Here is a 14,843-nt window from a genome sequence, read left to right as displayed (position 1 = left end):
TCAACTACTTGCGGCTCTAATAAAAATTATAAATGTATTTTTTTGACCAGTAATTCAGCAGTTGCTAAAACAGCAATTATTTATTAAAACATATGTTTGTTTTAGACAAATAAATAAATAAGCTTCTTTTTATATAAAAATCTGTTAACTTTACATAAAAATCAACAGACCTTACTAAAATAAAATTAATGTTTCATTTGAAAATATTCACGTTTCATTTTCAAAAGTTTGTAAAATATGATTTCATTATTTTATATTCTACCTATTTATTCAGTAAAATACTATTTTTAAAAAGAGTGTAAATAAATAAATCAGTAGTAAATAGATTGTGCATCATTCTAGAATACTTAATTTAAAATACTGTACTTGTTAGAAATATTTAAAATATCTTCACAATATTATTACATAACAGGTCATATACCTTTAAAAAAATCTCATCATAAAAGTTTATATGTGTATAATAAAACTACTCAAAATTTAATAACATATATTTTATTTACTAATGACTCAATATAGATTTGATTACTAAATATTAAATGTAACAACTGCTTTGTAATGGTTTGAATTTGGACTATACTTTTTTTTATTTGATCACCAAAAATAATAGAAATTATGAAACGAAAACTCTGTTTTGAGCATGTAATGTAAAGAGAAAGTAAGTAAGTAATACAGAAGAAATGTAAGACAAAACAGAAGAAATTATTGACAACACGGCATGTACTGTGTTATTATTCCCACTCCATATCCCATCACAAGTTTCATACTGAAGTGCTGAATTAAACATAAGAATAACATATGTTGTAGTTATTTGAGCTTGTTCCAGCTATCACAATAATCTTAGTGAGAATATTTAGTTTATTTTTATTAGTCCATATATATACATCATACGTGTCAATAAAAGTATTTATGATTTCATTCTCTGTTGTGAAACTTGTTTGCATTTTTTTACAGCTGCAACTAATTATGAAAGAAGGACAAGTTGAATTGAATATAACAGGACAAAGGCAAGATTTCAATGACTGTATTCTCATAAATCGAAGTGTTATAGATCATATAAATTCACTTGTTAAGGTAAAATTATTTATTCTTGAAAATTTATATATCCTGACATTTATTTATAGCAAGACATAAGAGGAAGATAAGAAAGAATATTATTTGTTTATTTAACCCATCAGTATATTCCCACATGTAATAACTGGAATTACAGACAGAATTAATGACTAAATCAGGATTATGAAAAAATACAAATTTAAAAAAATCTTTTAATACTTTATTTAGTCCTTTCATGATTATATACACTATACAGGTTTAACTTGCTTTTCTTTAACTCACGTTTTTTTTTTTTCATGTTTGTCCTCAAATCTTGTATCCTTAATTTAACATACTTTCTGACATTGCCAATAGATGAAATTTTTCATTTACTAAGGTTGGGTGACAATACAATATTCCACCATTACTCTTCTAAACATCCCCCCTGTATGGAGGTAAATTAAGGGTGCGGGTGTAAAAAATTGCAGAATCTGCAAAATGGCTATGGCTGGGTTTATGGAGTTGCAGATGACAAATCCGATTTGTGGTTTTGATTTTGACAATATTTTTTATATGTATATAGATGATTTTTGGCGGGCATTATGTTGAGACACAGCTCCTTAATTGATAATGTAATTAGGTAAATGAAATAAAAACTTCGCTATTTCATTACTTTGTATAGTAAATGTTTGATTAAAAATTTCTTTGGTACTTTATAAATATATTAGAAATTTCAATATATGATGTTCTGTTTTGAATTCCAAATTAAACTCATACAACGTATGATGATGATTTGATTAAAGTATGACTAAAAAATATAAAGCAAGGTTTTTAAAAATGTTTGTAATATTATTAGCTATTTATATTACACAGTTTTGCTGTAGTAAAGTGTAACATATGCAAATATATCAAGTAACTAAGCATTAACGCTTAGCAAGTGATTAGAGAGAAACTACTAGAATGACAAAATGTATGCATTAGAATAATAGAATATATGCTGTCTATCACCACTCATGTGTGTGCGGTCATTTAATCATGTATGATTAAAATTGATTGCCTGGTTATTGGATTATTCTGCCTCATTATGGAACATAATTAACATGACAAATACTTTGAAATTCTATATCGAACTTGTGCAAATGCTGATGATCAAAGGGGGAAAGAAGGGAAATTTTGCATGGAATTTATAATGGACATTAGCAATACCCTTATTATTTTTCCGACAGTGCAGAAGCACAAAGCAGTTCACTATCTTAGTATGCTATAAAAAGAAAACTGAAATCACTTGTTACAGAATTAAAATCTGCATTCAGGAGAAACTGACTTTTAGCCTGTTACATAATGCAGTTTAAGAATAAATATTTTTACAGGCAAGAATGTACAGTTGGGCAAATTGTTATATTAAGAACAACTACTGCACAATTGTTACAGAAGTTGGGAATAGTTTTGGGAGTGTTTAGAAAATACTGCACATTAAATTACCACTGCCATTTATCTTTTGTTAGAATTCCATTGATAATTGTCCGTAAAATTAATTTTTTTATCCATATTTTATTTTCTGTCATTTTTTTTATAATTATAAAAATATGTATATGTAGCAGTATTAACACTTAAGTCATCCTATGTATTGTGCAGATACTATGCAGAAAAAAAGGAATTTGTATTGAGATCAGGGTCTTCTGTACATGTATAATAAAGTGTGATATGTGAAATTTCATTTGTTTTAAACATCAGCTGCTTTTATTTGTCTGAAACTCTGTTATAATAGATGTTATATACTATTTATGATTATTAATAATAATTTTTTATTTTAATATTTAGTGATTAAAAACTTACCAGGTAGTGTAGTGGTTAAAACTCTTCATCCCAAAATCAGATGATTTTCGAAGTCTCCAGTTCTTGTAAAGGCAGTCGATTTGAGTGCTAAACAGTGGATGTTGGTGTTCTTTGGTGGTTGGGTTTCAATTAACCATACGTCTCAGGAGTGGTTGATGTGAGTCTGTTCCAAGCTACATATTTACTGGTACATTTACATTGTACTGCATCTTCAGGTACATCAGGCCTGGCAAGTTGGTAACAGTAACTGCATTTGCTTGTACACACTCTCCCAACACAGTAGTAGCTGGAAAACTGGTTGGATATACGAGGGTTATTTTTTTTTTCAAGGTCCGATGGGTCGCGAAATAAAAAGCCGTGCAAAAATCGGATGAACCTTTGCGCATATGTGTTGCACAGCATCTTTAGTATGGCCTTCAATCACGCTGCATCACTTCATTTAGTTCTGAACACGCAGCTAGCACGTAAACATGTCTACAAGAATAGCATCTCCCGCCAAGTATGAAGTCCTTGCGGTAATTCGATTTCTTCAGGCTGAGGGGTGTAATGCAGCTGAAATTCATCGATGAATAAGAAATGTGTATGGTGAAACTTCAATGAGTGACGGCAAAGTGCGACAATGGTGCAGGAACTTTAAAGCAGGACGTACAGATGTTCATGATGCAGGCAGTCAGGGAAACCCACCGGGTTGGTCTAGTGGTGAACGCGTCTTCCCAAATCAGCTGATTTGGAAGTCGAGAGTTCCAGCGTACTAGTAAAGCCAGTTATTTTTACATGGATTTGAATGCTAGATCGTGGATACCGGTGTTCTTTGGTGGTTGGGTTTCAATTAACCACACATATCAGGATTGGTCGAAATGAGAATGTACAAGACTACACTTCATTTACACTCATACATATCATCCTCATTCATCCTCTGAAGTTTATCTAAACGGTAGTTACCGTTTACTAAACTAGTTACTGTTTATCTAAACAGGAAAAAGAAAGAAAGAAAAGAAAAGAAGGTGGTCAGGAAAGGAAGCGAGTGTCAACCGATGATCTCGTTGAGTGAGTTTCTCCAGCACTGCCACAATGAAAGAGAAGATTTTTTGAACAAAATTGTCACAGGGGACGAGACATGGGTTGGGTCCATTTCGAAACTGAAGAACAATCCAATCAGTGGATGCATTCTCATTCTCCCAGTAAACCAAAGAAGTTCAAGTGAACCTTCTCCAACAGAAAGTGTATGGCTACTGTGTTCTGAGACCGGAATTGAGTTCTCTTGGTGGAATTCATGGAACGTGGCACGACCATCACTGCAGCCTCATACTGCGTGACTCTTTACGTCTACAAAGGGCAATTCAGAATAAGTGGAGAGGAATGTTGTCATCAGGTATTGTCTTTCTCCATGACAATGTTCGGCCGCACACTGCAGCTGTAACAAAGAAGCTCCTGCAGTGTTTTCATTGGGAAGTGTTAGATCATCCACCATACAGCCCGGACTTGGCTCCATCTGATTTTCACCTCTTTGCTCACATGAAACTCTGGCTAGGAGGACAACAACATTTTGGCACAAACATCGAGTTGCAGACCAGCATAGAAACATGGCTGAAAACACAGGTGGCTTCTTTCTATGACGAGGGTATTGGAAAGTTGATACCCCCGCTACGACAAATGTCTAAATCGGAGTGGTGACTATGTAGAGAAATAGCGTAACTATGTAAGCACTTGTTACAAATAAAAAATTTTTTATTTTCACTGTGGTTTTAATTTCGTGACCGATCGGATCTTGAAAAAAAATAACCCTCGTGTGTGTGTGTGTGTGTATATACATATATATATTTAGTGATTAAAAATAATAAATGCTAATACATATTTAAAAAATCTGAATTTTCTGTTTAAAAAAACAAGGGAAAAATTATCATAAATTGTGAAAATCTTTGTACTCTTAATGGAAAGTACCCATGTATATGGTGTCAAAAAAGTTAGCTAAATGTTACAAAAAAAATGCTGTTTTTTTTTTTTTTGCTCATAAGCATGTTTAGGGGTGTAGGACAAAAAATGTTAATTAATACTAACTAAATCTGTTTAAGAAATAATGTATCTAATAATGTGTTTGGTTTTTTTTTAGGATGCTGGCAGAAAAAAAATTGAAGCAATGTATGCATGTGCTGATTTCCATCGTATAATTATTCTCAAAGAATGGGAACATAAAAAATTAAGAATGGAAATAGATGATTTGAAAACAAAAATGCATCTTATTGAAAGTACAAAGGTTTTGTATTTTCATCAATTTTTAAGTAATATTCTTTGAACTTATTTGCTTCAAAAAATATAAATTCAAAATTCAGAACAAGCACATTTTGTAAATGATTTATAAAAACAATATAAAGAAGAATAATTTCAGTTACTTAATATTGTTAATAAAAATAATATAATTAGAGATATCACACTTAACAAATGTAAATTCAAATATAAAATGATGAACAAATTGTTAGGATAATTTATTTGAGTTGGTTGTATATTATATGAAGTTTAAACTTTTAATTGTGACCTACAGTCACAATTGTTATTATTTTACATTCTTAACCAGTTTGAAAAGATAAAATTTTTACACATAGCATAGTAATAGTAATGCAAAAAAAAATTAATATATTTTTTAAATTAAAGATTATTATTATTATTGAATTAAAATAATTTAAAATCGAATATTTTTTTTTGTAAGTTTTAATTAAAAACCAAGAATGAAAATTTTCTAAGAATTAAAGACATTGTAGGCTCTATTTTATTATTCTATGTAGGTAGTTTATGTATTAAAACTAATTTATTTTAAAGCTAAGGCTCTAGAAATTGTTTATTATAGTGTTAACAACAAAAATTTATTTTAGGTTGTGTATCTACAGAAATATTTTAAAAACAGTTAAAAATGTTAAAGTTTGTAAAAAAAATAATAGAATTATCAAAATAAATAAATTAAAAATCATTCAGAAAATGTAAAAACACAACCCTATTTAATGAATTTTGTTAAGTTTGTAGTTCAAATAAATAGTTATTTAATTTTATTCTGTTAGCAATATAATATTTCAAAATTAACTGTTTAGTTAGGTTGTATAATTATATTTTTAGATAAGGACTTCAAGTCAGCACTATTAATTTCCCTACAACCATTTGTTTCTCTTTGTTGCAATATTAATCCTACATACTTATCATTGACCTTAATCAATCCATTCATTATTTTTTTTACAACGTAGTAGGACTTGTTACAGATATTTTTGAAAATAATAATAATAATGCTTGATTATGAATAGTTATTTCACAGATTAAGATATGTTCTTCATGAATAAGAAGTTATGTTCTTCATAAATTAAGATGATTTATAAATACTGAAAAATCTTTGGTAAATATTATTGTCAGACAAAGTAAACAAGTTTTAATCTTAAGTTTTTATTTATTTACATTAATAAAACAATGTTAAAAAATAACTATTAGTTAGAACATTATTTGGTTTCACTGCCAACAAAGAAACATAAGCTAGTTGTGCTATAAAATCGTAGTTATGCATGGTTGTCACAAAGACGTATTGTAAAGAGAATTTACTCAGTCAGGCTCTATATCAATCGACTGGGGAAAATGGATGATAGAAATGATATTTTCTAACAATTGTCATTATGAATTAGAGCATATAATTTTTGTATTATAATTTTTTCTCAAAATATCCAGACACCAGTAAAAATGAGTCGATAAATAATTAATTTCTTAATTTACCTTGACACTTCATAAAACTTTGATATTTTTATTATTAGAGAAACTGAAAGTGATATTCAGGTGGTAAAAGGTTAAAGAGATAAACATTTATATATGGACCACAGTGTAAAGAAATGTTATTATCAACCTTGTTGTAACTCTGATTGTAATTCTACAATGAGATCCATAACTGAAAAAGTATAGCTTCATTTAAAAAATTAATACCAATCATTCTTGTTTTTCAGTAAAATTTTTCAAGTCTTTATCTGTTTTTATAAGAATTCGCAATTTCATTCATAATAAAAGATTTAAAATTTACAGTTAAGGGTTACTTAGGGAATATTATGCAGTACTCTTTTGTTCTATCATACTGGATAAAGAGAATGAAAATAGTGTTTGGCTGATAATCAACTTTTAATAAACTTTTTCACAGTTTTAATTTATCTAACCGAAGAATTCTAATAGGCGGAAAAATTAAATTTAGTATGGGTAAGAAATATTTGATTATGAGAAAAATAACTTTCTTCATTTCATTACACTGTAAATGCTTTCATGTTTTAAATTATTATTTATGTTTTAATAAAATTGGAATTTAATTACAATTGTTATGAACAATTTATGGTGATTAATTTATTATTTACTAAATTTTTATTATGTTTTTTTTTTCTAATGTTATATAGGTCACAAGTGATGTGAAAATTTACTTAAAACGTGTTGCGAAAAATGGTGAACCAACTATGAAAGAACTGATATCAGTAGATAAGGATTCAACACAATTGAAAATGGTAATGAAAATTTAATCATTTTTTTGTCTTTTTAAAATAATCTTTTAGAATTTTATACTTAGGTTATAAACCAAGCCATTTATCCAAATTTAATGTTACTAAGTTGAATCAGTTTAAATTTCAAATGTAGTTGAATTTTTTAGAATTTGAATTTTACTTCACACTTTCATGAAATGGGGCTAGGCAAGAAACACTTTCCAGCTTATGTTGCAATAATGAGGATTTTTTAAAAAAATGTTTCTTCCACTCTCTAAAACTCATCAAAGAAGTATTTATTTATTTATTCTCATAAGGAATGTATCCAATCACAGAAAAAATAGGTTAGGCTTTTGCTAAAACTCAAACCAGGAGCAGATGTATGTGAGATGTATACTGACTACACACAAACTAACTTGCCAGAAGTTTTTAGGATATTATTTTATATTTTTAAACATATGTTTTAGAGGAATTTCATTAATCCTACTAATAATAAAACAAAAAACACCCTTTAAAGATAAAAATATTATTTTAAAACTTTTTTAAAAAATACACAAACTAGCTTGCCAGAAGTTTTTAGGGTATTATTTTATACTTTTAAACATATTTTTTAGAGGAATTTCATTAATCCTACTAATAATAAAACAAAAAAACACCATTTAAAGATAAAATATTATTTTAAAAAGAATACCAGATTGTGGGTTACAAACTTTTACAAGAATGTAATCCAATATTCAGATCAGAGTAACCTAACCTAATTAAAGAAAATTTTACATAAATGATTTAATAATCCCAGAATTATATATATATATTTTTTTTTTTTTTTTCAGTCAGTTGACTGGTTTGATGCGATTCTCCATTCCTTTTTGTTTTGTGCTAATCTTTTAATCTCACCATATTTACTATAGCTTACATACTTGAAATTATCTGTTTTATATATTACAATTTTTCTTCCTCTACAGGTTTTAACTTTTTTCATACCCTGCTATCATTGAAAAATCAAATAAAACTGGATTACAATAGAAAATTAAAAAATAAATAGAAATAATGAGTAATAAAATTAAAATTAACTTAATGTAAACAATTAGAACCTGAAAGCCTTGAAGTTGGAAAGACTTCCCTATGTATAAAATAAGTGTACTTACTTTTAACTTATAAACTTTTCTTTCAAACAAGCAGATACTCTCTTAATATTTTCAAGTACTTTGGAATTGGTTTCTGTTTATAGAAAAGTGCTTGAATAAAATCATTTGTAAAAATCTGATTACATGTAATGGGACAGTAGGAGATTAATTTATCAATCAGATTTTTACAAAAGATTTTATTCAAGCACATTTTTTATAAATAGAAATTGAAATCATTAAATAGAAATCTCAAATGTGTTTGGAAAGGTTGTTCTTTGTTTATTATTTTTGCTATCTCAACTCAATTAATTTGTTAAATATAAACCAATATGGATCCAAGAGGAATAAGGGTATTTTTGTTCTCATTACAGTACAGTTTTTTAACTTCTTGTTTTTATTATTTACATAAAAGTGAACAATTTGTGATTTTATGAACAGTAATTTTTCTTTTATAAAGTAATAACATTTTAATAAAGTTTTATCATAATATAACTGTGTATTTATATTAGAGAACACAAAGTTAGTTTATTTTGATATTTTTGTTATTAAAGATTGTTTTACAAATTAACCACAATTTTGGTACATTTTAAGTTGATCCGTGATTTTCCATTGTCTAGGATAATCAGGAGTTTGACTGTAACTAAAAGTCGTATTTTATTCACTTCAATATGATAATAATTGTAATTAAAATTGAGGATCGTATAAAAAAGACATATTTTTAAACAAAAATTATAATTGATGAATGTTGACTTATGAATTTATAAGAAATTTATAAGAATTTATGAGTTAAGTAAGCCATGCTCATGGATGTTTGAATCTCTATGGATGAAAAGTTTGTGTAATTATTATTAAATTGCTTTTTTTTCTTTATCATCTAATTCCGTTTAAATTATGTACATTTTTTTTTTTAGCTTGATCTTTACTACAAAAAAGCTGTTCAAGAGATAACTGAACAAGTAAGAACTGTAGAAATGAAACTTGAATTAGCAAAAAAAGAAAATGACACTATTGATAAAAAAGTTGAATTTCTTAATATCGAAACAAGCACTATTCATCGCCATAGAGACATTGCTTATGAAAAAAGTGAAAAAGATGATGATCAAAAAAGGTGCTTTATTTACTCATGTTGTTTTGCTCTTAGATCTATTTACTTTTGTTGTAAATAAAGTCCTGTTTATCTTAAGATATTATAGACTAAGGAAACCACATTAATGAAAATGTTTGATATTTTGCTAAACATAATAATAGTGATGCTTTAATTATAATATCTTCTGTTACATTTTCACCCCCTCTTGCCATCGGGTGCTGAAACCTAGCGGGGGCTAGAGTGCCCACGGCAAACTATGGTCGCCAGCATCACGCCACTCTGCATCACTAGCTGCTCCCTCGAGCACAGTATGTAGCTTCTTATACCAGTCTACATGCATACCTGACCCAAGGCAGTCACATCCAGATGGACTCTCTCAATTCTTGTTTGGATGAACATTATTTTAAGTTTCATCTAGCTTATGTTTGCTATCTTTAAAGTTAAGTTATAAGTTAAAAGTGTCATGTTACAAAATTATTTTAAACCGTCAAGACAGCATACAATTAAACAATCCTTCAGTAATCAACTAGGTGTTGTCTTCATTCATCACCTATGAACACGTACAGTCCACCCTTGCTCTAAAATCTACCGCAATGCTGTTGACCAACGGCGTCCTGTTGATGTCACAACATCTTCTAAACATTCAAAACAACAATTCATAAAATTTGTTTATTCATTCCTGAGATTAGTGTTTAAAAAGTGCTTTGTGAAATTCAATATGCCAGAAGTAAACTTTTAGTAACTGAAAAATTGGTTTTTGTAGCAATTTCCAAAATGGTAACCAAAATACTATAACCTTAGCTTGTGAATTGATTTTTGGTATGTTTTGTATCTATTAACATATGTATCAAAATTCATTGTTGTGGCTATAATGGACATATATTAAAAAAGCTGCCAAAGATTTGCATACTATACCGGCTACACCGATCAAGTTTATCACCACTACTGCTGATAAACTGATGGTTCAAGATAATCATTGACCACTCGATTCAATAATTTTAAGCTCTACTTCTATCTTTATAATAAAATAATTCTTTTTTACGTTTTAATTGAAATGGGTAATTTACAAAATGACTAATTAAAGAAAAATGTTTTTAATTTAAAAAATATTTTTTGTTAACCACAGACCGTTGAAGTGGAATAGGCAAAATGTTTTTATAATAGTTTGAAGGCCAATTGATGTATAAATTACAGATGCTAAAACTCCCATTAGTTTCTTTTCTAAAGCAAGATATAGCTAAAATATATATGTCATTTTTTAGGGAGGGGTGAATTGTGATATTGGTTAATTTGTGATATTATAAAAACTTAAACTTTTGTAAGAAATTTTTTTTGCTAAAGTGCCCCAGTAAAAATTTGGAATTTTATTTCAGCCAAAACAGCCCCATCCATTTTTCCAATTTTTTCTCTGAAGGTACTATCTGTCTATAAAATTTGAAGAAAATCAGTTCCTGACACAGAGTTGTTATAAGACCAAATACAGTCCAACATATATATATATATATATATATATATTTACATGTACATATACACAAATGTCCATCTAACAAAAATAGATTTTCTGGACTTGGAAGCATTGGAATAAAATTTATTTTTTGCGGATTATTTACAATTTATTTAAATTAATTTTTTTGTTAAATTTTTTTTTTAAATGTGTCTCATGAAGGCATAAAACTAAAAAAAAAGATTGATTTTTTTTTTAGATTTTCATTTACCAATCTATGTACTATCATGTTACCAGTTACAGCTGGGAAAGTAAAAATATAATTTTTAGCATACTTTTTATATATTTCTTATGATAAATGTTTTGAAAATTATTTTATAGTTTTTTTTTTAATCGTTGAGTGTTCTTAGTATACTCTTTGTTGGTAGCTAGCAGTTTTAATGTTAATAACTCCAGTTATGCTGTGAGAGTAACTGTGTTTATTATGATAATACTTTCCGTTTTAGTGCAATTCTCATTTTTTTCCTGTTAATTTATGGATGGCTTGATTTGTTGTTTTTTGGCATTGAGATAATGTCTTTTTGTTGGTTTGCCCATTAGAAGAAAAAAAAAATTATTACACTTGTGAATAAGAAACATATCAACAATCATAAACATAGCAAAGAAAAATATTGATTAAAAACTCATTAACAATAACTTGGGTCATAAAGAGATACACATAATTTCATACAGTATCACCTAATGAATAATCTTTCTAAAAGTTGTGAAACTAAATGGAAAATAAAAATGACTGTTTATCATTGTCTCAGTATTTTACAAATTAAGTGGAGAATTGTTTTGTGATGTGCCTTATTATCTTCTAATTTATTAAAAAAATTTAAAAATCAGAAAAGTACTTATATATGAAAGAAATTGAATAATGTAAACAGATTTTCTTAACAGATTTTTCTTTACATTTGAAGGCTCTTGCTCATTATTTCCGATAGGTAGAATGTTGAAAAGTGATAGATGTATAGAGATTCTAAAGGAAAGGGTTATGACACAACTTCATAACAAATTCTCACAAGGCAATGAAATATTCCAAACCAGATTTGCCATTGTGCCATGCTGACAAAAAAGTGGAAAAATATTTTGTTAAAGTGCTCCCACAGACAGGCAACTCCCAGACTTAAACCCAACTGAGATTTGTTGGACAATAGTCAAAAAACAACTCTCAAAAAAGAATTGTACCACAGAAATTGACCTCATTATTGGTATGATTTCAAGATGAAGAAATCAAAAAAATGTCTGGTACACTTATTGAATCAATGCCAAATCATGCATGTATGTGAAGTGATTAATAATAAAGGACATTAATTACTAGATATTCACAAATTGTACAGGTATAATTTTTTTTCTAACCAAATTACTTTTTATTAAATAACATAGGTGTTTATATATATGTATAACGTTCTGAGAATTTAAATAATTCAGCACGTAAAGGAAATACTATTGATCACTGTGTCAATTAAACTCAAAAAACAACACTTAAGACACCAAACACAGAAAACAGAAAAACCTAAAAAATCTAATACAAATAGTCCACTTTTGTGGAATCCCGCATAATCAGTCAGTTCAAAATTCTTCAGTTACATCAACAAATAAAAAAAACAAAAAAGAAATAAAAATTAAATATTTAGAAAACATAAACCCTAACAGCCATATTGGAATGATGTAAATTTACATCAGGATAGGTTTACATCAAGGGTTAGGGTTTATGTTTTCTAAATGTCAAAAGTAAGTGTCAATTACTATTAATGTAATGTATTTGGTGGTTTTGATTTTATAATTGATTAAATTATATTATTCAGTATAGTTAAGAAAAAAAGTTTGAAAATAAAATTTATTTGTGTGAGCATATGATAAGCATGTACAAGTATATGAATCCACTCCATCTATTATCAATCTATTATTAGGCCTCTGAATATATACATTGTATGTTTGTGTATGTATGAATTAATTTCTTTGATGTAATATGGATATGTATCTTTGGCTAATGAATCGATCACTGAGCTGCCCTAACCAATCCAAACAAGCATGTACACAATTTGGTTCATTTTAACGAGTAGATGCACACAGGTAACAGTATATTATGCCATGTACACATGACTAAGAGCTGACCAACCATCATTTTGAGCAAATGTGCATTCTCTATCCACTCTCATATTAAATTTCATCATAAATTCTCACATTATTAAATTTTTACTTGATAATCTAATAATATTTAATGAATAATTTCAATATTGGTTCTTGATAATGTTGTGTTAAGATTAATGTATGTTTTATCCAAAATTATAACCATAATTACTCATGTAAAGAACTTGTATTTTTCAGCTCTCAATTAAAAAACAGAAGAAAATAGTTTATGTAATTTTTACAATTTACCATTACAGAAATCATATTTTTTAACTGGTTAATTGTTTCATATGATGTTACAGAAATTTGTAATAACTTATGTAGTTTTATTGAAACAAGACCATTACAGATATTTGTTGTTTGTGAAGTGACCACTTGTAGTAGTTTTTTTACATTAGATTACTAGACAAAGATATGTTCTTATTCAGAATTGAGCTAAGAAGTGGTGATTACAGTGTGAAGGAGCTGATATTTTTAAAAATAGCTTATCAGATTGGCTTAGATTAATATTCTGTGTGGGAATTATTGCAGTGACTGACTGCACCCCATACCAACATAAAAACAGATATCTGAAATAATGCCATTTGATTTCTTTTTCAAATGATAGTATTTACCATAAGAGGTTGGAACTATTACCCCAGTTAGAAAAATGCCTTACAAGATTTAGGTAGAAATATATATAGAAAATGTATTTTTTAATTATTGCCTTGTTTAGTCACAAATAATATATGGTAGATTTCTCTTGTTTACTTCAGTTTCCCTAATAATCTTGTTTGAAAAATTAACATAACTTTATAAATAAAACTTAATATAAACCTAACAGTTAGTAACCTAACATGTTAGGTTAATTACTTGATTATATGATTTAAAATGAAAACAAAATAAATTGTTTTTTTTTTTTTTGTTTTTTTTTGCTAACTTAGCACAACTGACTAAACTGCAATTTTTATGCTTTGGTTTTTAATGGCACTTTTTCTGTCACTTTATTGTTAAGCTGTAATTTTTTTTAAGATAATTAAAAATAGTATTTTTCTGTTTTGTGTAGGATGGATCTTATTGTTACTAGAAGCAACTTGGTAAAGAAAATTCATGATACTCATCGTGAAATATTACAGTTGCAGACAGAACTTGAGATACTGCGTTTGAAGACATATCCAACATTAAAATATAAATCTCTTATTTAATTTTTACAAAAATGTTATATTCTTATTAAATATTTAAGCAGTATGTGGTTTATTTTAAATTAAAACTTTAGGTTTTTTATATTTCATCTTTGTAATAGTACGTATAAAAAATGGATACATTACTTTTCAATTTGACTTTGAATTAAAATAAACATTTATGTTATGCGTTATTTTCATGTAATTTGTAGATTCATTAGATCATTGTTGGCTTACAAACACAATCTTTATCTTAGTAGCATGATGAATGCTACTAAGATAAATTATCTTAGTAAAATTTTTTTACTAAGATTTATTACTAAATAAAATTATCCTAATTTGACTTTCATATTTTTCACTATTCTTTTATATCACAAAACAGGCAGGTAATAACTGAAAATAACATCATTAAACATATTAGCTGCATTTATCACAAGGTCTGCACCTTTTTAGACAATTCCCTCGACCAATGTTAATCAGTTTTGTCCACTAACTAATAAACTA

The 14,843-nt window shown here is 27.8% G+C and overlaps 1 protein-coding gene across 2 annotated transcripts in view; it reads left to right on the top strand.

The window, feature by feature from the left end:
- The window catches only part of LOC142324986 (cilia- and flagella-associated protein 43), a 109,983-nt gene extending 95,450 nt beyond the window's left edge, over positions 1 to 14,533 (top strand). For both annotated transcript variants that reach the window (XM_075366198.1, XM_075366197.1), the window contains exons 24-28: positions 952 to 1,071; positions 4,976 to 5,119; positions 7,269 to 7,373; positions 9,385 to 9,581; positions 14,225 to 14,533. In XM_075366198.1, coding sequence (XP_075222313.1) covers positions 952 to 1,071; positions 4,976 to 5,119; positions 7,269 to 7,373; positions 9,385 to 9,581; positions 14,225 to 14,363 — 705 coding nt within the window. In that variant the 3' untranslated portion in view covers positions 14,364 to 14,533. The remainder of the gene's footprint in view (positions 1 to 951; positions 1,072 to 4,975; positions 5,120 to 7,268; positions 7,374 to 9,384; positions 9,582 to 14,224) is intronic.
- Positions 14,534 to 14,843: the final 310 nt, after the last annotated feature.

The sequence above is a fragment of the Lycorma delicatula genome, chromosome 5 (assembly GCF_047948215.1).
Source record: "Lycorma delicatula isolate Av1 chromosome 5, ASM4794821v1, whole genome shotgun sequence".
NCBI classification, from domain to species: Eukaryota; Metazoa; Arthropoda; class Insecta; order Hemiptera; family Fulgoridae; genus Lycorma; species Lycorma delicatula.
This window is presented reverse-complemented; position numbering and strand designations above follow the sequence as displayed.